At 46.0% G+C, this 21329-nt stretch overlaps 6 protein-coding genes across 6 annotated transcripts; 3 read left to right on the top strand and 3 right to left on the bottom strand.

Moving 5' to 3' along the window:
- Positions 1-5898: 5898 nt before the first annotated feature.
- Positions 5899-6927, top strand: AOL_s00173g257 (uncharacterized protein; the record flags this gene model as incomplete). The annotated part of the gene is made up of 1 exon (XM_011127999.1): positions 5899-6927. One exon carries the CDS (start codon positions 5899-5901, stop codon positions 6925-6927), a length of 1029 nt encoding a protein of 342 aa, XP_011126301.1.
- Positions 6928-9096: 2169 nt separating this feature from the next.
- On the top strand, positions 9097-10260 carry AOL_s00173g256 (uncharacterized protein; the record flags this gene model as incomplete). Its single annotated transcript, XM_011127998.1, has 1 exon — positions 9097-10260. The coding sequence occupies one exon, from the start codon at positions 9097-9099 to the stop codon at positions 10258-10260; it is 1164 nt and encodes a 387-aa protein (XP_011126300.1).
- Positions 10261-12533: 2273 nt separating this feature from the next.
- On the bottom strand, positions 12534-14629 carry AOL_s00173g255 (uncharacterized protein; the record flags this gene model as incomplete). The annotated part of the gene is made up of 4 exons (XM_011127997.1): positions 12534-12784; positions 12852-14091; positions 14156-14241; positions 14302-14629. 4 exons carry the CDS (start codon positions 14627-14629, stop codon positions 12534-12536), a joined length of 1905 nt encoding a protein of 634 aa, XP_011126299.1.
- A 943-nt stretch (positions 14630-15572) lies between these two features.
- Positions 15573-17036, bottom strand: AOL_s00173g254 (uncharacterized protein; the record flags this gene model as incomplete). The annotated part of the gene is made up of 3 exons (XM_011127996.1): positions 15573-16559; positions 16646-16839; positions 16913-17036. The coding sequence occupies 3 exons, from the start codon at positions 17034-17036 to the stop codon at positions 15573-15575; spliced, it is 1305 nt and encodes a 434-aa protein (XP_011126298.1).
- Positions 17037-17434: 398 nt separating this feature from the next.
- Positions 17435-18649, top strand: AOL_s00173g253 (uncharacterized protein; the record flags this gene model as incomplete). The annotated part of the gene is made up of 3 exons (XM_011127995.1): positions 17435-17551; positions 17645-17785; positions 17852-18649. The coding sequence occupies 3 exons, from the start codon at positions 17435-17437 to the stop codon at positions 18647-18649; spliced, it is 1056 nt and encodes a 351-aa protein (XP_011126297.1).
- A 255-nt stretch (positions 18650-18904) lies between these two features.
- Positions 18905-19753, bottom strand: AOL_s00173g252 (uncharacterized protein; the record flags this gene model as incomplete). The annotated part of the gene is made up of 1 exon (XM_011127994.1): positions 18905-19753. The coding sequence occupies one exon, from the start codon at positions 19751-19753 to the stop codon at positions 18905-18907; it is 849 nt and encodes a 282-aa protein (XP_011126296.1).
- Positions 19754-21329: the final 1576 nt, after the last annotated feature.

The following is a 21329-nucleotide window of genomic DNA, read 5'->3' as shown; positions in this document are numbered from 1 at the left end:
CGGATTTGTATTCCCCGCCACGTGGGTGTGTCGGTTTCGATCTATTCTGATGAATTCGAATAGATGAAGAATGCAATGAATGTAACGACAGAGCCCCGCAGCGGTATTGGAAGGGGTAACATAATATAGAGTATTCGGCCGAAGTTTGTATCTCCCTGCTGCAGAGTCGGCCTGAAATCCTTGATAACAACCACAAAATGCAAATATAGTAATATAAATCACTATGCCAAGAGAGTTTATCAACGAATACGAGGCGTACTCTAATATTGGTTCATGGTTAATGAGTGCCAAGACCCTCGCGTCCTCCTGCCACAGAAGCCCGGCAATGTCCGAAGTCTCTCAAGGGCAGTGTAGCCAGGTGAAATCGAAGGATATCTGAAAGTTATATGGACCGCCAAGAAAATTAAACAGTCTCTTGCATTCAGTTAATCTCATTGTTCAGCTATTGTACGGAGTACATACTTAGTATCACAAGCATTTTCTCGATTTCATCGAGATACTTTCGATCTCGCTTCGAGGTGCAGGGGTTCTTGCATATGTCCATACTTAGCTTTAGTGATGCACTAACGACCCACATCAATTTGAAGCGTCCAACCAACGTTCAGCCCGGGGTCCCCCAACATTTGAGATATGACGAGAAAGACGTGTAGAGTAAAGGTTATGTATACGTATGCGCCCTAACTAGGGTATATCCAAGCAACCATAACCACAAGTCGATTGAGAATATTCGGTTTGAACGCTATATTATATATACGTTAAGTTATCTTCAAAGATCTTCTAGAATTCCAGCCCCGACACAAACGCTTGTATTTTGTACCAGACCAGTCGACCTGGCCTAGGGGCATGAAGGTTGAAAATTGGGTTCGAGCAAAAGTATTATTAATTAGTATACACCTATGCACATCTCTTGAAAAGAAAGTGAGGTTTGAAAATTTCCAAGACTTTAGTACTACATACGGGTATCTAGGTGTGCACGGATAAACGCCACATCGACTACGACCCGTGTGTGCGCGTGTTCCGAAGGTAGTGGGTTTTGTGACTCAAGCTTCTTCTTGATTTGCGTGTACGTTTGGGGATTAGTGCAGCTGCATGTATTGGGTATCGGTACTCCTGCACAGGCATATCCGATGTGAAGTATTGGGTTTCATTCGCTACTGCGTATAGCTTGAAAGGGCTCAAAAGAACACTGCAGATCTTGAGGGAATGGCTTTGTTCACCCTGTCTCAAGCAAGAGATTGGATAATAATTATATAGGGTTGACCGGACTTGGAAAGCATTAACGAGCGCATTCCAAAAATTTGCTACTGCAACAGAAAGGTGGCTAACTAGCTATGGGCGCTCAGATGGGTTGCAATTGAGCTCATGGGTTTATGGACTGTAGCTCGATAGTATCAATTCAGGTTGAGTGACTGACCCTATATCTAGGATTTGTACGTTGGAAATTCCTCGAGTACATACCTAGTTCTACAGAAAACAGTACTGGTGGGAGTGAAGAAAAAAATTAAAAAGAAAGTCCAAGAAATGGGGGGTGCATCAGTGCACGGTGTTCAAGGAGCTGAGCCTAGATCATATCTCTGAGAGCGTGCATATACATTGGTTGCCCCTCTTGCATCTGAAGTCTAAAATCAATGGTGGAAGAGGTAGAGAGGTTTTAAATTTCGCACCCTTAACAAAGGTTGTCTCGTACCCAGACCTGGAAGAAAAAAGGTATGTAAGTGCGTATACTCAACACCCCAATTCATCTAGCCACTTAATACATGGCCATGTTAAATCCGGTATCCTGTGCGTCTTGACGAACGTTTTAAGTCAGAACCGGACTAGCGTGCTACTCCGCATGCATAGAAGTCTATTATCTTCTTTTCCGGAGAAAGGGTTACCTGGATTCAAAGCTAAGGACCACCGATGAGAAGCTTCGAAGCAACGAGGTCCGGTATCCTTTTCCTAGTCATGATGTGCGACTCAAGTGCTATAACGTTTGTTTCATGAAACAACAGACTATGTATGAAGAGATGTACGAAATGGCGGACTATAGCCTTGATCCTAGGTTGAATTGAACCACTTCTAGCCATCGATGAGCTTTAGAAGGAATTGGTGAGACATTTCGGTTGTTTCACTTGCAGGGCCAATAGTATTAGTAGGAACACGGGATGGTAAGAATGTGAACTACGTCTAGAACCTATATATAATGTATATATACACCTAACTGAGGTTTTTTATTGAATAGAGGAGGGACACAAGGTAGAACTTTGGCTTTCGATTACAATTATTGCGCATATTGCACGTTATTATGAATCAATATTTACGATTCCTAGCATTTATGCTTATATACGTACTAGTAGACCTCGAAGATTTCTAATCTTTCCTATGATACAAATGTACAATCCATGTTCCCCAATATATGTTTTAAATTGAGGTCCAATGTTGGCGGGGCCGGCTGGATTGCATTGATTGCAGAATTATGGTGCACCGGTGTAGCTTGTAGAACGGTCTCGTAAACCAGACAGCGTGTAGCTACGTCGAAATATATCTTCTAATTTAGTCAGTGGCGTTGCTTTTTTTATAATCTTAGAAGAAATTAGGGAATCTAGGATATTACTACTATTCTCTAGCCTGAACCTTAGTTCAACTTCATGATTCGAGTTCGAGTATTCGACAGGTTTCTGGCCAAAACTTGATTTGAGGCTATAGCCGGAGTAGCACATGCACTAAGGAGCCTGGTTAGTTTGGCCCGTTGTTGGATTGATCTGTGTTGCTCCTGTGTGACCCAGCGATCAGCACGTGATATCACAGCCTCATTAACCGCCACACTCTTAGAATGTGGCGCTATTTAGCCAAGGCCACCAGCGTCATCGAACTTTCCAAAACAGCAAGCTGAAACAACGGACGCTGAACTGGCTCACGCTCTTGACCCTGCATCAGCTGCATGCCACCGTCGTTCTACATGATATCGTACAGCTTTTTTGCCTCATTGTCCACCTCTATTACGTAGCTCCAATCGCCAGGCAGCCAGCTCAAATCGACCTTCGAAAAGTTTTCACGGCGCCGTGTCGCCGTTTAGAGGTTAACTGTGTCCGCAAGGTAGGGGTGTGGCTTCGAGTCGGCCTTCTTTTCCTAGCAGGTTATTGTAGCTAAACCCGACCCTCAAGCTGTGCGTGACGGGAATCGGATTAATTTCAAGCTTCGGGACGACTGGACTCCTGATTTCTTCCTTTTCTCCTTTTAAAGACGTTTCCTATTTTTTTTATTATACACTCTACACGGCTTATTCCCATTGTATCTGTTTCTCGTCGCACAACGTTCAATTAATTTCGATCTCCATCGCTTTGATTTGTGAGAAGATATCGTCCAGATTCCAGCCAAATATTCAGCTCAGCCTGCGCTGAGATTCCAAATATATCACACCCCAATTCTCAATCTCACCGGCTTAGAAGATCAAGGTGTCTATATCAAGACCCAATTCCCGGCGGGCGGTCAAAACCCCTAAAGAAAAAAACATCAATATCGTCGCTGTAATTTCCGACTTTCAATATCCTTTTCGCGGCCCGATCACGAACGACCGATAACGCTACCATCATATCGAACGTAATACCACATGTCTCTCTTCTGGAAAAGAAAATCCGTTACCCCATCTACGGATTCGACAGTACCGATACTAGGTAAGCTGATAGGAGAGATATACTGCCGATAGAGATATCGGTATCGATATCGTTTTTGCGTCTTTTTTGCAATCTGTCGCCATCATTCCATTGAGTCTTTCATCTTCCCGTCCCTCGTATCCAATTCCTAGGGTCCACACCGATAGACTACGTTTTTTTTTTTTTTTTTTTAGTTCAACAAAAAATTGATCCTGCTTCCGTTTTTGCTTTCCATGCCTCGTGGGCGTTCCCCTTGTCTTTGTTTTTGAAAGAGTGGTTTTCTTACGTTGCGCATGACCTGTCTTGTTGAGGGAAATACTCTCGGACAAACAAGAACAAGAAGGTTTCCTGTGCCGCCAACCCAGGGTCTCGAATCGCTTCATGGTTCTTGTCGATGGTGACAGGTTCTAAGAGGGAATGTATTAAGGCCTTTTTAGACGAGTTCGCTATGCCGGGGAAGGATACAGCTCATTCCGGGTGGGACCCTCAACTACCTCGAAAGAGGGGTCTTTCGGATCTGAAAGGGGGGTAGCAGAAGCGACCCACTTCCGTTCAAAGATTCTTTTCTTTTCTTTTCTGCTTGGAAAAATCCATGCATGGAACACCACGATACCGATATAGATACAGATACGGAGTCAAAATTTTTATTGGTTTCCTAAATGTCGGTATTCGGTATCATGCAGAGACAGATTTACATTATCAAGCAAAACCAAGGGCGTCAGCCGGCATTGATAATTGGTTTGAGGAATTTTCTCCTTCGGCCTCCTGCGGCCAGACATTCCATCGGTGGTGACTGCGAAGGCAAAAAAAAAAAAAAAAAGAACTAGACAGGACAAGAGCGATGAGATGCCGCTAGGCGGGTCATGGCAAAAGAAGTCAAGATTTGAGCAACATCAAATAAGGAAAAGGAATGCATGGGCAGACCGGTGTCATTGTGCGCAATCGGTAAGACGAAATGGAGTGGATGGATACAGAACAGGGAACCATGGCCAAGAGGAGGGGTTCACAGACGAGGTCCCTGAAGCTGCTCCGTCCGATGCTCCCGCAGAGCTGAGTTCAGTTAGGAGACGTCGTCGTCGTCTTCGTCGTCGTCGTAGTACAACTGCCTGCTGCCTGTTGTCTTTTGCCGTTACATGCGAGTTCCCTGTTCTCTTCCTTCATTCTCGTCTTCTATCGATTATGCCATGTAGTTGACAGGCTCACTGCATCGTTTGGTCCCACGATAGAAGAAGCCATGTCCTGACCCCCTTCTGTGTCGAGCAGGATCAGCAGGTCACTGGACGTGGACACCGCCGGGAGGAAGTGTGAAAGGACAAGAATGAGCTCCTGTCATTGGACCATCTGCTTTTCCAGTTTTAGAGAACAGTTCCCATGATTGCCTTTAAGGCTGCTGCCCGACGGCCGTTTAACGCCCGCTACTGTTCTCTGATTCGTCTTGCGGTTGACATCACGCAAACAGATCTTATTGAAAATTCCAGATGTGGTGTTTCGGAAAGATCTTTTGCATGATAGCCTCGAAAGTGTTAGTATCAGCATACAGTGCCCTTTTAGTGTCCTCCCCGCTGGGAGTGTGACCGACCGTCCGTACCTTGCTGTCCCCGGCCGGCGCTATCCTGACTGGTTTTGGGTTTTGGGATGCAAATTTGCAGGTCATGGCATAGCATGGCATGGCGGCTGTTTTCTGTTCCTGTCCCTGTTTTTTTCGTTTTGCAGCTGGTTGGTTTTAGTTCTGTTGGTTGGTCCCGCCAGTTCACTTCGCCCGCTGCAGGACTGACTGAGCCTTGTTCTGGCTATGTCATCTGGTTCGGATCCCTCTCGTATCCTGCCTATTTACTACACCACCATCACCACCACCACCACCACCACCTCTTCAATTCTCCCACCATACCTTTATCTTCATCTCCGGAAATAAATCACTTCTTCTTCCTTCAAAATAATCCAAATCCTTGTCCAATAGCTTGTCTTGTTCTCCCTTCGCGATTCTGTTTTCGATAAGGCAAAAGAGAACAAAAAGTATTGATTTTATATCGCAGATGCGCCAATACACTCCGACGAAGCTTCATTTCTGATTAGCCACCCTGTGCTTGCCGCATCCAATTCCACTGAAAGCTACCATAGCAGCCAACATCATCAACCTCAACATCATCACCAACCTCCTTCTAAACACTCCGATTCACTCATCGACTTCGCCGACGATATTCCTACTTCGTCAACCCTCTCTCATACTTCTAACTTTAGACCATCCCACCCTTCAGACCACACAATGACGACCGCTAGTGCGCCGGCGCCTCTTGGTGAGTCGATACACCAGCTCCCACCAGATACCATCTCTGGCGAGAGCGAAAAGGCGCAGTTGACTCCTACCCAACAAAAGCGCCGTAGCTTCTTCAATTTCGGCAAGAAGAAGCAGGCGGCTTCGGATGACAGCAGCAAGACTTCATCTACTACCGTTATCCCTCCAATTACTACCATCTCTCCACCAGAGACCAAGTCGACTGGTACCAACAGCACGACTTCACCAGTCTCTCCGGTCCGTTCAAGCCACTTCGGCTCTCAACGTCGCTCTAAAGCTGGTTCTCCGCGACTTTCGACTTCCTCTATTTTTGAGCGAAACGTTCAAGATCCTTCCCTTCCACCAGGAAGCCCCTCCATTCCTACCCACTTCTCCACCGAGAACCACATTCCCGCCGTCCTCGAAGCTACTTCCTTGGCGATAACCGACTCTTCAGTCGATCCGGACCGCGTGGAAATCGTTTCTTCAACCTCTCACCACACGGTCCTTTCTCACCCCGAGTCTTACTCTAACCCATGGGCCGAAGAATCTGCGCATAGTGGCGATGAATCCATTGGTCACGGCTATACTTCGTCTCTGGCATCAGCTGACAAGCGTCGGCTCTCGTTCATTTCCTTCGCCGATGTCGTCCAAGCTGAAAATGAGCAGGCCTCGCAGTCTTCCACCAACCTAGAATCATCGCATATTAGCAAACCGACAGCTTCACAAGCGAGCAATAGAGCTCCATCGCTTCGCTCAAACTCACCCATCCGAACTCCTCCTCATGTTCCTCATTCTCCTCCCGGTACTGGTTTGGGACTTAGTGATTTCAGTATGGAGAAGGATATGAGTATTCCTGCCCCGAGCGCTGCTGCTCACCATAGTGAGGTCACAGTCGAGACGTTAAGCCAGGCGCTCAAAAAACACGGAAGTGCCGACTTGAAGCAAGCCGGCAAGCCACATGGTCAACAGCCAAGTCTTGGGACCACTGCCGAGTTTGACAACCCTTGGAGAGATTAAGTTGCTTCTCCAGTGAATAACAAGAGAGCTCTGCTTTGAATTTCCTCTTTTTTTTTCAAAAATCGGGTGTTCTACTATCAACATCCAGCTCCTCTTTTATTCTCTATTTTGTTCCCTTCTTCGGTATCCTTCCCGCCAGCTTAATTCCTTCTTACACAAACTATCTCTCCTGATACGAACACACACCGGCGGAACCTTCTTCATTTTTTTCTACGTTATTAGACAATCTGAAACGCTTACACGCTTTACTTATGCCTACCACTACTACCACCACCTTTGTTATTGATTGACAAATATCCGGCGTTTATACAGGGTTACTATCGTCGCTTTACTGATCAGCTCTTGCAGTCCCCTCTCGTACCGTATCTTTTTTTCCATTTCCTTCCCCAATATCCATTTATCCCGTCTCTTTCTTTATGCCGTTTCTTCTTCTTCCGAATCATTGCAATATTTTTTTTACTATCATATTAGCTTCTGAGCGGCATGTCTTTGAGAAAAAGTGGAATGATACGGATGATAATCGAAAATTAAATGATTTAAATTACATTCTTTTCTAGAACAATGCTACAACGACTATTCTTTCCTATCGTAAGGCTCTTAGATCGAGTGACTAAAACCATGATTTTTGTGTGCCACATATGCACATGTGTGGAGGGGAACACCGTCCTAAAAACAGTACCCTGTTTAGGACGGCCAGCATGCAATCTCACGATTCGCGGCGCTTTTTCTTCAAACCATGGCAAAAACGGAAATCCTTCTTCTAATTTGCAGACTCATCAATAGGGTCACAAGTTATTGAGCCTTGGCCCCTTGTGAACTTCTTCACTTCTGTTCTACTACGGTACGGTAGGGCATCGATTCGTTGGTCAAAATGTAAGAATTGGCTCCATGTTCGCTAGATAATCTACAAACCCCCACTACATGGTCCCCGGCGCTATTCCTCAGTACCTGGCGATGTAATTCAATAGTTCCCATTGTTTTCAATGGAAGAGAATTAATTATACACTTAGTATATGGGGACCCAACCCCCCAGGCTATAGCGCTAGGTTTCTCCAATCAGTAGCGGCAACAATCAGTTAAATACTAATCCTAATATAAAGATACGGATCATGGGAAGAGGTTATAACTTTAGTACTTCATAACTATGTCCGTATGCTATTTAGCGCAGTGCCACCCTAGCTATATGGCAAGGTGGTCAATTGAATAGCTTCCGCGTTTGGTCTATTGCATTGTTCTGTGCCACCGTTCGATAATTCCTTTGCATTTTGTAAATAGCAATTGCAATTGCATTGGTTAAACCATAGCCGCTAACATATAAAAACATATGCAAGTAAATTGCAAGGTTTAAATTTAGGTAGTTACTTCAGGCAACATATAGTGCATAATGTACTTTGAACGACTCTATTAGGTCTTTATCCGAATCAAACACACATATACAGCTCTTGGTTGACTTCGCGAAACTATCTTTCTCCCGCGAGATATCAACTCTCGAGCTTGCTAACATACTAAAAAAAAGCGAATATATATCATAAGTCGCTATATACAATATACATCTTAGATCTTCGAGTATAATGTCACTTCCCCCCGAACTCGTTGAGCAAATTTTTAATTGCGGTCATGTAAGTGCACTAGGACAATTCGATTTGGGTAAATTCCCAACCCGCAACATGCAACAGCATCCACAATTATAATATTAATTAGAAGCTAACTCTAACTCTTTGTCGCATTAATATTTAGCTATCACGATCTGATCTCTGGTCATTCTCTCTCGTTTGTCGACAATGGAACGCAATCGTGACGCCAGTGCTTTATGAAAGTATAATAATAGAGCTCCGGAGCGGAATCGCCATACCGAAGAATTATATTAGATCGCTATTTACATATCAGCATCGCCATTCGAGCCTTCATCTGGTTAAAAATGTCGTCCTCCTTGCTGAGCACGAAGATCGTAATGCCCCTAAAATATGGGAAGACGGACTTGCGGCTATGGTTAATGAGTTGATGGAAGGGTTCCTTCGAAGACTTGGGAACGCGCAGCTAAGAAGCTTTATGTGAGAGAAACCACCTTATTCAATCTAGTTGCATCTCTTTAAGCTTTGTAAATAGTATCTATACTAACAGCTTTCATTGATCGTCAAAAAAAAAAAAAGATGGCGCTCTCATCTCGAAATGAGTTCAAGCCTTCTGACTTTTCTGGCCAACAATCAAGGGACCACGCTCAATTGTCTCTACATCGACGCAGTCGAATTCTTGGAAAATATGGAACATAATCCGGAACTTAGCAAATTTACCTCGATAAACACTTTGAGATGGAACGGCCTTCTCCTTCCAAGAGAGATCGAAACCATATCCCAGATCATTAAAGCTAGTGCATCCACACTGCAAACAGTCAGTTTTGGGATTATCCACCCAAGAGATGAAATACGAGGTCAGCTTCAAATGCATCAGCTTGAAAGGCTCGATCTTCCTGCTTTAGTTGAATATCAAGCACCGCTTCGAGTCCACGCAGATGTAGACATCTTCAATATCATACTCCCCCTCTCACAGCTCCAACGACTTTATATAACAGATATCGGTATTGCTGGGCGAGGGAATGGAATAGACCTTCTTACCTCCATAAAGGGCCTGGTGGAGCTGCATTACGTATACGGTAGGACGTTCGAACGCCAAACTATTTTAGCGATTTTTAGCCACGGAAAGACGCTCAAGAGGTTGTACCTTTGCGCAGATATATCTCAACCCACACCTTTGGTCCTTTCGGCGTCCACCCTTCACAAAATAGGCCAAAAATGCCCTAACCTTGTGGAATTAGGGATAACTAGAGACACAAACCATTCCACGGACTGTATCAGGGCTGATAACTGTCCTTGTTTCCCTCTAATGATATCATTCCCCCTTCATGCCTTTCCAAAGCTTGAAGTGCTTTTTCATTCAGTTCAGCTTAAGGGTCCATCATCTATGATCGAAGAAGTTTATTTCGCAAATGAAGCCTTGGCCAGAGCGATAAAATGTGGGCTGGAGAACATGCTGAACCACGAAATACATGATCCTATGCCGGTAAAAAGATCAAACAACTTGAAGATAGTGGCAATGGGAGCTGGAGCGCCGGAACTTCACCGCTACCCACGGACACAAGCGCGTCCTAGACTCTGGAGGGTGGCTCACCATGATTCTACTGGAAAAGGGCCTATAACGCTACATCCAACCACCTTTGATGATATAGATAACGCGAATCATAGTTGGTATTGTGCTCGGACGTCGAGGAAGAAGGATTGTCATGACTGGAAGTTACTGCGGCGGTATCCACTCTTAATCCCGAATGAAGGCTTGTAAGGCTCCCTTCTTATTCCAAAGTTGCTCTAATGCAGCAATTGCAATTTCCTACACAGCCGCTTCTCATTCCTAGAACAATACGAAGAGATGCTAACATCTGATGATTTCCGTTCTTACACAAAAGGCGCCCTATTTTTCACTCGATGCACCTTTCGGCCCCGTCAGAATCTCAGGCGTATACGACGCAGGATTATGCTTTTCGAAAGAGACAGCCTCTCGGGGCTGGACTTTTTGATTAGTCAATTGAGCAATTGGGTTTCTAGCCGCGGCTTAGCCAGTCCAGGTGGTACCGGCCTTTGTTATCTTATTGAGTATTAATATCGTACATACTCAATTGTACTGCAAATTCAATTAAATTCTGTGATAGGATTTCGAGTCACTATCAAGGGTCGGTCTGTTGAAGTTATTTAGGGTAACGCCATAACGGTGAGTAATATGCAACATAGTCTTTTCTTCACTCTCATGACCTGTCAATGTTTTTCCAAAAAGAAAAAATTAAAAATTAAAAATTAAAAAGTGAGGAGGTTTGGACGGGTGCATATTCTCGTAAACTATGATATCATCGAGGAGCGGACGGAGATTCTAGCATCTACAATACTTTCCCATGACTATTGTTGTAGTCACCGTCTTATGCGTATATTATGCGGAGAGTGCTTGAGTGGTGCGTAGTAATCAAGCATCCAAGAGTGGCCTGACCCCAAACCTCACACCCGTGTTGTCACCCAATGCCCATCCTTCCGAAAACAAACCCAATGGTCTTGGCAAAAATCAACCTCGCTTCGACATTTTCGACGTCAACCATTGCAGACCTCCGAAAGCAAAAAAAGAAGAAGAAGAAACCCAAATCACAAATCTCCACTCCTCTCCTCCTCTACCAGCGAAGCCGATACCAATACCGAAATCCTTCCTCCCTTCTTGAGATCAATCACCGTCACAATGCCAATTGCACCAATCACCGGTCGTTTAAAGAAGGGACTTGTTCTCGATCTTAGTGTTGCTCTCGGTATGTCCACGACCTAACCCCCTCCCATTCCACCGCTCCAACGATAGTCTCTCCGAAAACCCCGTCGAAAGAATACCATATTCCGATACATTTCAATGATATAAAAAAAGGACCGAAAATCGGAGGAACCCGGGAGGGCGGGATTGTTATGATATCAAATCGGGTAGAGATATATATCACAAGATCAAATGGGCTAACGGAGGTTCTCTCTCATGATTGTTATAGGCGGTGGTGTCGTCTGCGGTCTTGGATGGTGGTATGTCCTAGTCCCCTTTACCTCATGCGTATCTATCTTTATTATCGATTGGGTCACTAAACGTTTGTGGGTAATGAATCTAGGTATGGATACCATCTCCCCGCCGTTCGTCAACGCGATGCCTACTACTTCAAGCTCGAGCAGGAGAGAGCAGCCGCTAGGACTGGACAGTAGATTATATTTTAAAGGACCTCGAAGGTATGCATTGGTGTCATACCGCCCTTTAAACTTCGGAGACAAGTCGTGCTGATTTCGTGAATTGATAGGACCACGGTGTAGATATTCGGGCATACGGAGAAAATGGTTCTTTTTTATATTCATTTCTGTCAATCTTTGTTTATAGCGAAAGGAAGAAGGAAGGAATGAGGAAGATGAAGAGTGTGCGCACGGGATCTTTTGTACAAAGCTACCACCCTTTTTTTGCTTTTGAAACTCATAAAATTCAAAAATTATTTCACAGTATACCATGCCGTACCATATCGGCTACGGATTCGCCAAATTTATATCTGGTTTTGTCTTGAACTAGTACTCTGGGAAAAGATTGCGAATAGAGAATTTGCCAAATTAACTTATATACTTATAGGTATGGTAAATTATCATATTAACGGCCAGGAAGCCCAAATATACACCCCCCGCCCAGAGTGGAGAGAAAACAACTCAATGCGCGATAGCCATGCGTGTGGGATCCCTTATACATAACCCTTTTGTCCCTTTGACCCCAAAAATGAACCCCGATACCAACAGTAGAGTAAGAAGGGAAGAGATTACGCACGACCAGGAAGAGTACGAATGAAAGAGCTGTCGAAGAAAAACAGGTCGTGGTCCCAAAAGCTGGATCCGCAATGTACAAAGAAAATGATTGGAAAAAGAAGAAGAATTAAGTATCTACATAAACCTTCCCAACTATCGTAGGCTTCCCCAACAACCTCCAGAATAGTACAATCCAACAAAAACTTAATTCGAATTCGTTGGATTAAAAACGAGAGATTATGTGTAAGAAAGAGCGTTTATAGCCTATCTCGGCATCCCACTCATAGCTGCGGCGCTTGACAATGCCCCCATCTTCGCTGCCAGATGCGGATACTTCTCTTGCACTTCCAATTGTGTCCTTGTCGCCTCAGCGTAGCTTAGGGCGTTCACAATCTCGCCCTCCGTCCTAGCTAGATCTGCTGCCCGTTCGAAGTACTCAAGGGCCTCTGCAACCCTTCCTTGTTGAAGAAGTAGCTGGGCCAGTGTTGCAATGGCAATATCGCAATCCGGATCCACTATAAATTGAGGGTATAAGCTTCCGGTTCTTCGTACATCAAACAGAGCCAAAAGGGAAAAACTTACAGATCAGTGCAGTCTTGCAATACTTCTCAGCCTCCTCATAGTTCTGCTTCCACTGGAAGGTAGCGAGTGCCTTATTGATTAATGGCAGCACGTTCATTCCCATCGGCCTAGCCTCCTTCTCCATGTTGATCGCTTGGTCGAACTTCCCAATCGCCTCTTCGTACTTACTCTGGTCAAGCAATAGTTCACCATAGTAGTTGTAGACATCTGGGTTCTTCTCAAACTTCTTTTCACAGCGACGGAAGGTAGCCATGGACGAAGCAATACTGCCTTGTTTATACTGGGTAACACCAAGTTGGATATGAGAGTAGATGAAATCGCGATCTAGGTCGATAGATTTCTGGTAGTCTCGAGCAGCTTCCGAGTACTCAAGGGTAATGAAGTGAAGCTGGGCACGGTGGTAGTAGATATCCGGGTCGTCGGGGTTTTGACTAATAGCGCGCTGGAAGTCTTCTTCTGCGCCTTGTTTGTCGCCAGTTTCGAGAATCATGCTAGCCCTTTTGATGTAACTCTGTGTCAACTTCGGATCGAATTCAATACTCTGAGTGATATCCGCCAGGGCATCAGCACTATCGCCCTTCAAGTATTTGAAAGTACCCCGCATGTTGTAGGCAAATGCTTGATATTTCTCAGAAACACCGAGCTCCAGTGCCTTGTCGAATGCCTGGGCTGCATCCTCGTAGCTCTGTGCCGTCTTAATTTTGATATCCTGCAACCCCTTGTTTAACCAGTAGTCTCCGGTGTTCTCGTCAGTCGCATCTTCTAGTCCCTCCGGTGCTGGCTTCTCTCTGAAACTCTGTAGGTAGTTTGTAACAAATGTGGGCGACGGCAATCTCTTTGGCTTTCCTTCCAACATCTTCCGCCCCTTTGTTTCTGCTACAATCTTGAGCAACCGCTCAACGCTTGCAGCTGCATTGTCGTTCCTGAATTGCTCGAGAATACATGAGGCAGTGTAGTCTAATAGAGACTTTGAGAACTCCCCGATCTGCTCGTAAGCATTCGCCCGTCGGTTCAAAGCCTTGACATACTCTGGGTTTAAGGCGATAGCGGCGGTGGTATCTTCGATAACAGCCTCCCAGTTACTCTGGGCGTTGTAGCAGGCAGCTCGGTTGGAGTAAAATATCGGATCCGGCTTGCAGAGGATGGCTTGGGTATAAAGTTTTATAGCTTCGTCGTACTTTTTGGCATTATAGGCTTCGTTTCCTTGGCCCTTCAGTTTGCCAGCAAATACCTTTCGCTCCTATAAACGCTTTTTTGTTAGCCAATTGGTAGGCCCCCCTTGATACGGGTGGGGGTATTCGAACCTCAGCAGTATATTCGTTAACATTCTCTTCCGTAAATTCGGGTAATTCCGCTTCTGGTTCGACTGTCGCTGCTGGTGGTGGTGTAGCTGTTCGAGGAGTCGGTTAGCATAGTCTGTACGAAAACTGACATTAAAGCAATGTCATACAAGTAGCAGCGGCATTTTCACCCTTCTCGGTATCATCTTTCTTCGTCTTCTTGGACTTCTTTTTCTTTTTCCTTATAGATCCATCCTGACGTTCCCCTGATGATGATTCGGAAATATGTACCTCTCCAATCTTCCTGACGTCACCGTCCTTCTGGGTATTCAAGTAGTAAACAACGCCGGCGCCAGTAACGACGACGACTACAGCGCCAATAGTATAAGCGACAGCCTTATTGTCAGCGACCCATCCGGATACACGAGACCATAGCGAGGACGAAGCATCGATAGGTAGAGCCGCTGTTGCGGGTGTAGAGGGTATGGCATTCGACATGGTGGATCTTTTTTAAATTGTCTTCCAGTTGTGGGTTGGTGGGGTCGTCAGAGCCGTGACGGAAAGGCGTTAATGGATGTGTTTTCCCTCTTTCTTCCCGGGTATATGGAATTTGGTAGCGTAACGTTACTAGCTGGAGATGCGAGCTAGAATATCGATTGAAGGAATTTAGATCCGAGCGCGAACGTAGGACGACGGACGTAGTGTAGTTTTTTTTCCCTCTACGGATTTGTTTTTTTCTCTTTGACTCGGGCGGACGGTTTAGCCTAGCCCTGCGCTACGTAATGAAGAGACTTAGGTATAACAACTGGCGATTATCTCACTGGTAAAATCAGTATTGCCGGGAGGAGCAGCAGCTGGACAAAAAAGAGTCGACAGCGGGAGATTCGAATTGAATAATCCTGCGACTGAGTCTTCTAAACTCGAACTCGATGATGTCGGCGTTGGAGGGGAAGAGATGGTGGAATCGAATCGCTAACGAATGGTCGTGTGGAATTAATTCGCTTTGAATTTTTCAAGCACAAAATTTTCCCGCAGCAGAGAATGTTAACGAAACACGCCGATAAGCCGATAAAGAGGCCAAGCTTAGAAAACACTAGTTAACTGACGATTTGAGTGGTTGACTAGCTGGATGGGGGAGGTCGTTTAAGCCAATCGGTGGTGAGCTATTAAAGTATATCCACAATCTACTTACTTACGTAGGCATTCATACGAGTTTATAATATGTGGTCTATGATACATAATATATGTATATGTTGTATACCGGATATACTGGACTCGAAGCCAGTATGTGGATTAATACCCATGCAAGTAGATATGTACAGTTGAATTGTATATACAGGTTGTTGATACGGGCAAATACTTGTCCCAGTTTAAATAACTCAAGTACTTACTTAAGTAGGTACTTGGTAGGAGGTATGTTGATTTTGTACAAGAGCGTCAGCTATTTCTTTTCCTTCTTTAAATCCTCCATTTCCTGCAACGCCAGCATCACTTCGACACTCCGCTGCTTGTCCCACTCTTGCACCCCTTCTATCATGTCAATCAGTCCATCTCCTTCCATTAGTCGCGGCAGGTCGTGGTTGCTCTGCCCGCTTCTATGGTCCGTTACTCGGTTCTGAGTAAAGTTATACGTCCGTATCTTATCACTTCTCCCCGCCCCAACTTTAACTACCCCTCTTCTCATGCTCAGGGCCTCCTCCTCCTTTTCTTTCCTCCTCTTGTCTGCCACTTTCGCCTTAAGAATAGTCAGTGCTGAAGACCTATTCTTGTGCTGTGATCGAGAATCTTGGATGGCGACGACAATTCCAGTAGGGATATGTGTCATTCGAACGGCTGATTCTGTTCTGTTGACATGCTGTCCACCAGCGCCGCTGGCCCTCATCACATCGGTTTTGACATCTTTCATATCAATTTGTGCGAGCGGATCATCGTCTGTTCCGTATTCGAAATCACCTTCCTCGTCTCCGAGTTTCGGTAACACCATAACCGATGCTGTAGAAGTGTGCGTTCTTCCCTTGTTCTCTGTGGCCGGTATCCTTTGCACGCGATGCACACCTGCCTCGTGGCGTAGAAGATCGTAAGACTCGGGCGTGGATACACTTATAATAGCCTCCGAGCAGCCTTCACCCCCGATTTCATTGTGTGTTTGGTAGGATATTACCGAGCTCTGCCAGCGAAGGTTGCTAAGTAGCGAATTGTACATTTTATAGAGATCGTTTGCGAAGAGTGTGGCTTCGGAACCACCGGTGCCCGGACGAATCTCGATTGTACAGGGAAAGGCGGCGAACTGGTGCCTGGGGACAAGAGAGGTGGTTAATGCCGTGGAGGATGTACGAATCTGATCGATTGTAGGAGGTATGTCGTCAGCCGCCATGGCAGACAAATCCGACTCGGGATCCGATGCTAGCACACGAAGTTCCTTCAGGTTCTACATTGTAGTCGTCTGTTGGCAAGTGCACTAGGGACAAAAGATAGCATGCGAAGATAGGAAATGTGCGGGGGATCTCACAGTACCTCCACTGCGGCTTCATACTCTTTTAAAGCTTCCGACACTGGCCGTAGATGACCTGCCCTTGCCGCCGTCTTGGTATTAAAGTCTTCCATCAATTGTCTTTCGAGCACATCGTATTCGGTCGCAAGCTGCTTTGCTCGTTTGAGGAGCGACTCCGCTAGGAAGAAATCCTCATCTTCATCGACACGCGTAGAAGCTGGACAGCCCCTCGGTATTAGCTAGGGTTATAGAAATATATGCGCGCAATCATTTGAAGTAGGCGAGCATACTATGCGATTGTCGTCTCGTGATGATGTTATGGGCCAAATTTGGTCGTGCTAATGCCAGTCGAGAAGCTGTTGTTGTCCGTGCCCGTGAAAGACAGTGCCGGCAGACCCATTGCGGACGGATCATGCCTTCTCCCAGCGCGAACACCTTTCCCAATACTCTCGTAAATCCTCCGTGATTACCCTTTCTTTCTACCGGATGATGATGATGGTGTTTGGGGTGTCGGTGCCGTTTGGTGCAAATAAAAGGTTGGTCAGAAAAGAAATTTGATGATTCCCCACTACACCAACTTAGGCCCAGAAGTGCCGAACAAAACACCCCTGCCAGCCTTTGGACGCCAGACCCCAAGCTAAGCTTTGCCTAGTTTTGAGACTATCCAGGCCACCTCACCTCAGTCAAGTGAACGAGAGCACGCATTATCCACGGCTGAACGTGATTCCGGTGTTTCTTATTATAGGGGGCCGGGCTGACAGCTAACTACCTGAGATTAATATCATACGCACATCTGCTTTTGCTTCAAAAGCATGTCCCTCCCCGACAGCCCTATTGTTATCGGCTTGACTACCGTCGCAGCTCTTATCGTCGCTACTTCTCTCACAATGGGGTTCTTCGCGAAGAACCAGATGCCAGTTGCTGGACGCGTAAGCTAGTCCCCCCCTCACCTCAATCTACATTAATATCTCGCTTCGAATCACAAGAGTTGTATAGCTGACTTGTCGCTTGGACTCAATTAGAACATCATAGTTACTGGAGCATCCCAGGGCATGGGAAAGGCGGTAGCCATTCTGCTAGCTTCATTGGGGGCTAATGTTGCGATTGTGGCTCGTGATCTCACGAAGCTTGCAGCAGCAGCAGCAGAGATCCAAGCCGTCATGGTCCGTACATGCATTATTCCGATTATCCAATTACCCTCCGGATTTTGGGCTGATGATGTCTTATAGGATGCCAATGCATCAAAATACCCAGACCAAAAGCTAGCAGTCATCTCCGCCGACCTCTCCGAGGTGGAGGGTGCGCAAAGGGCAGTTGCTGAAGCGGAGGCACAGATCGGTGAAACCGAGATCTTATGGTGCTGTGCCGGTGGCGCAAACCCTGGCTTCTTCAGAGATTATAAGCCTGCGGACCTCGAGTGGTCCATGAAGACCAATTACTGGTCGGCTGTCTACATTGCTCACAATGTTATCCAACTAATGACATCTCGCCCACCACCGACCCAGAAATACCCTACAAATGGAAACCATCAAAGAAAGATAATTTTCACGTCATCTCTAGTAGCTTTCTGCCCACTCGTCGGATATAGCTCATACAGTGGTCCGAAGGCCGCTCTGCGTGCTTTGACAGATACTCTTCGCCAAGAATGCCTTCTTTACGATATCGACGTTCACTGCTGTTGTCCCGGTTCAATCTTGTCACCGGGCCTAGACAACGAGAACCTGACTAAGCCGGATATGTTAAAGGAAATCGAGGCGGAGGATGATACGCCCCAGACACCAGAGGATGTGGCCAAATACTGCTTAGAAGAGCTACAAAGAGGTCAGACGCTACCGGTTTCGTCATTCCTGGCTAGAGCAGCAAGGTCGGCAATGGTTGGTCCGACACCAAGAGTGGGCTTTCTGTTTGAAACTTTGTTGAGCTGGGCTTGTGCTATTGTGTATATCTTTGTAAGGAGGGGGCATGATGGGATCGTTTTGCGGGAGAGGAAGGCCAAGGGACTACCATGGGAGAACAGGCAGGTGTAAGAGTTGAGCACACTTTTGTCAAGATCGACCACCTGCTACTGAACATCCACATCCAATGTTTGAAAATAGTAGTTAACAATATGGCTTCGTGTATATATCCATCCTCGTGATGAGAATACATATCCCCTAACATAATGTTTAATGCAACTAGTCCGGTTCAATGCAGTATATGTACATGCACACCATCCCTACGCCTCATAAGCTAATGCTAATGCTATACACACACCGGTAACGCCGTTCATAATAATCGTAAAGCTAGTACGGAAATCCATAGATGTCTCTCATCTCTTCGTCCGCCTTGAGCTCATCATCGAAGTCGCCCACTACTTCTCTTAGCAAGGCTCTCCACGTCCCTAGCAAACTATCTTCACTTGGAGTAGTAGTTATGTTGTCCTTTCCTTCGAGTTTCTGGGCGAAGCTGCCATCGTTCCACCCGTAAACTCCCTTGACCCCCTCCCACCATTCCACACACCACCCTGCAGAATCCCAATCTACAATTCCTGTAATCCGACCGCTTTCCTTTTCCACTAGTACATTTCTAGGCGTCAGATCTGAATGGGTAAACACCACTCCTGCATCTCTTTTCTTGAGCTCTTGTTCCAGCCTCTCATGCACCTCCTGAGGCCTGGCCTTAGCCACGTAACCAAGTAGATATTCACACTCCAGCCACCCCTCCACATCCTCAAACGGTCCGTAGGGTACCGTCGCGATCCTATGGTCTGTTAGAGGTTGGTGATCAATCGCGCCGATGTACCTAGGTTTCACTTCATCCACTACATCGCCATTATGGGTGTTACCCGCCATCGGGTGCTGTTCCAGCGCCCTAAGCTCCCTGAGGTACCCGACGAGTTCCTGCTTAAACCTTCCTTTGGCAGCATCATCCATTTCCATCCAAACTTCTCCAATCGGGTCGCCTGGTAACGCCTCTATGAGCATGTAATTCAATTCACTTGGCCCAGCACTTTCTCTTCTCTTTGACGTTTCAGATTTGTTCTGCCCATCTGATGACGTGGAACCAATCTTTGAACTTGTTTCCCCTCGATGACTCCAAAACCCTAAAACCCTTGGAACCGGGACCCCCGTATTCTCTCTGACGAATCCCATCGCCCTGGCCTCAACATCCCTTACCCCCCATTTAATATAGTATCCACCGGAAATCCTAGCTACCCGGAAACCGGGGTTGCTACTCCCCTTCCCTTTCACATATCGATCATTTTTCTTGGATATCCAAAAATTAAACACCCTCTGTAAGAAACTAAAGAACCGATATAAAGTTCTAGCAATATAGATTCTTAAGTCCAAGTAAGACTTGTGGACTGGATGGAGGGGTTTTGGTTGGAAATTTGAGGGAAGGGGACGGGGGGTTAGAGAGAGGTCGAAGGTTAGGAGCATCTGACTGTGTTTGTTTATGTTTGTCTAGGTGGTTGATTTTCTTGATTTGATTTGATTTGATTTGATTTGATTTGATTTGATTTGATTTGATTTGATTTGATTTGTACTATTATGCCTTGACTAGCAGCTTAAGCCCTTGGTTTTTCTGGGACTGTTGGTAGTACAACCTCTTGCGGCGGTGAGTAAGAAAGGTGGGCGGCTGTGGCGTAAGAGTTTGAGGTTGATTGATGAGGTGACTATGGCGAACACGTAGGAGCCAAGACTTGGTTCCGGTTCATGCGTTCATGCGGCGAGCCGAGAGCCTCTATTGTTCCTCTGTCGTCAGAAATGAGAAACACTCTGAGAGGGAGGGTGGTTGGTGGTTGACCCAGGGCCTTGGGAATCGATATTGCGTGAGGAAGAGGCAAAGTCGTCCTGCGTGCAACAGAGCGAAAAAGAGGGGGTGAATGAAGCTTAGGATTGCCAGCTCCGTACCAGGTCGAGACAACCTAAGAAAGCGAGAGAGAGCGGGGCGCACAAAGCAAGCAGTGAGGAAGTAGGGATTCCAGCTATTGTTAGAAACCTGTGCTCAAAGAAGACATCATCTCTTTTCGAGTGTGATCCTCCTATACTGTTTTCCTGCGGCGCTCGGGAATCGCAATAGTTTACCCCGGTTTAGACGTGCTTCATCTCGACCAGGGGGGATCGACTCTATAGTCCACCGGAAATCGCCAAAGTAGAATACTAAATGGCTAGCGACGGCGCGACAATGGATAAGCGTAGGCTGCAATGTTTGTATGTATCGGAATAGGGGCTTGAAGCGAAGAAATTTGAAACGTTTATAAAAAAAGTATGCACAATAAAAGAAATGGGAAAGCGATATGGAAAACCGCGAAGGCCTGGGAATACACTATCGAGGAAGTTAATCTCCTGAGATGGTCGAGCGATCAAGGTTCTGCCTCAATTCAGCATCGTGAGCGTCAAATTCCCTCACGAGACTGGCTGGCTTTTTGGTTCCCTTATTGTTCCTGCAGGTACCCACACCAGGCCAGATGGTGGGTAGGAAATTCGGCGAAGGGCTACGGGGAACAGCCAATAGAATCCTTTTGAGGCCGGGATATGAGTAGACGCGCGCGGTATTCCAAACCCGCACCCTAAAATGAACTCTAGCATGAACAAGAACCCATGTGCAAGTGCGGGCTGAAAGTGGGTCCCTAAATGCTGCAGCGAACCGGGTCAGCGAACGAAGGAATTGTACATAAAGACGTGAAATCGGAGAACCTCTAACTTTTCTTGACTTCTAGAAAGC

Source organism: Orbilia oligospora (genome assembly GCF_000225545.1).
Source record: "Orbilia oligospora ATCC 24927 unplaced genomic scaffold scaffold00173, whole genome shotgun sequence".
In the NCBI taxonomy this organism is placed as follows: Eukaryota; Fungi; Ascomycota; class Orbiliomycetes; order Orbiliales; family Orbiliaceae; genus Orbilia; species Orbilia oligospora.
The sequence above is the reverse complement of the archived record's forward strand: the minus strand, read 5'-3'. Positions and strand labels throughout refer to the sequence as shown.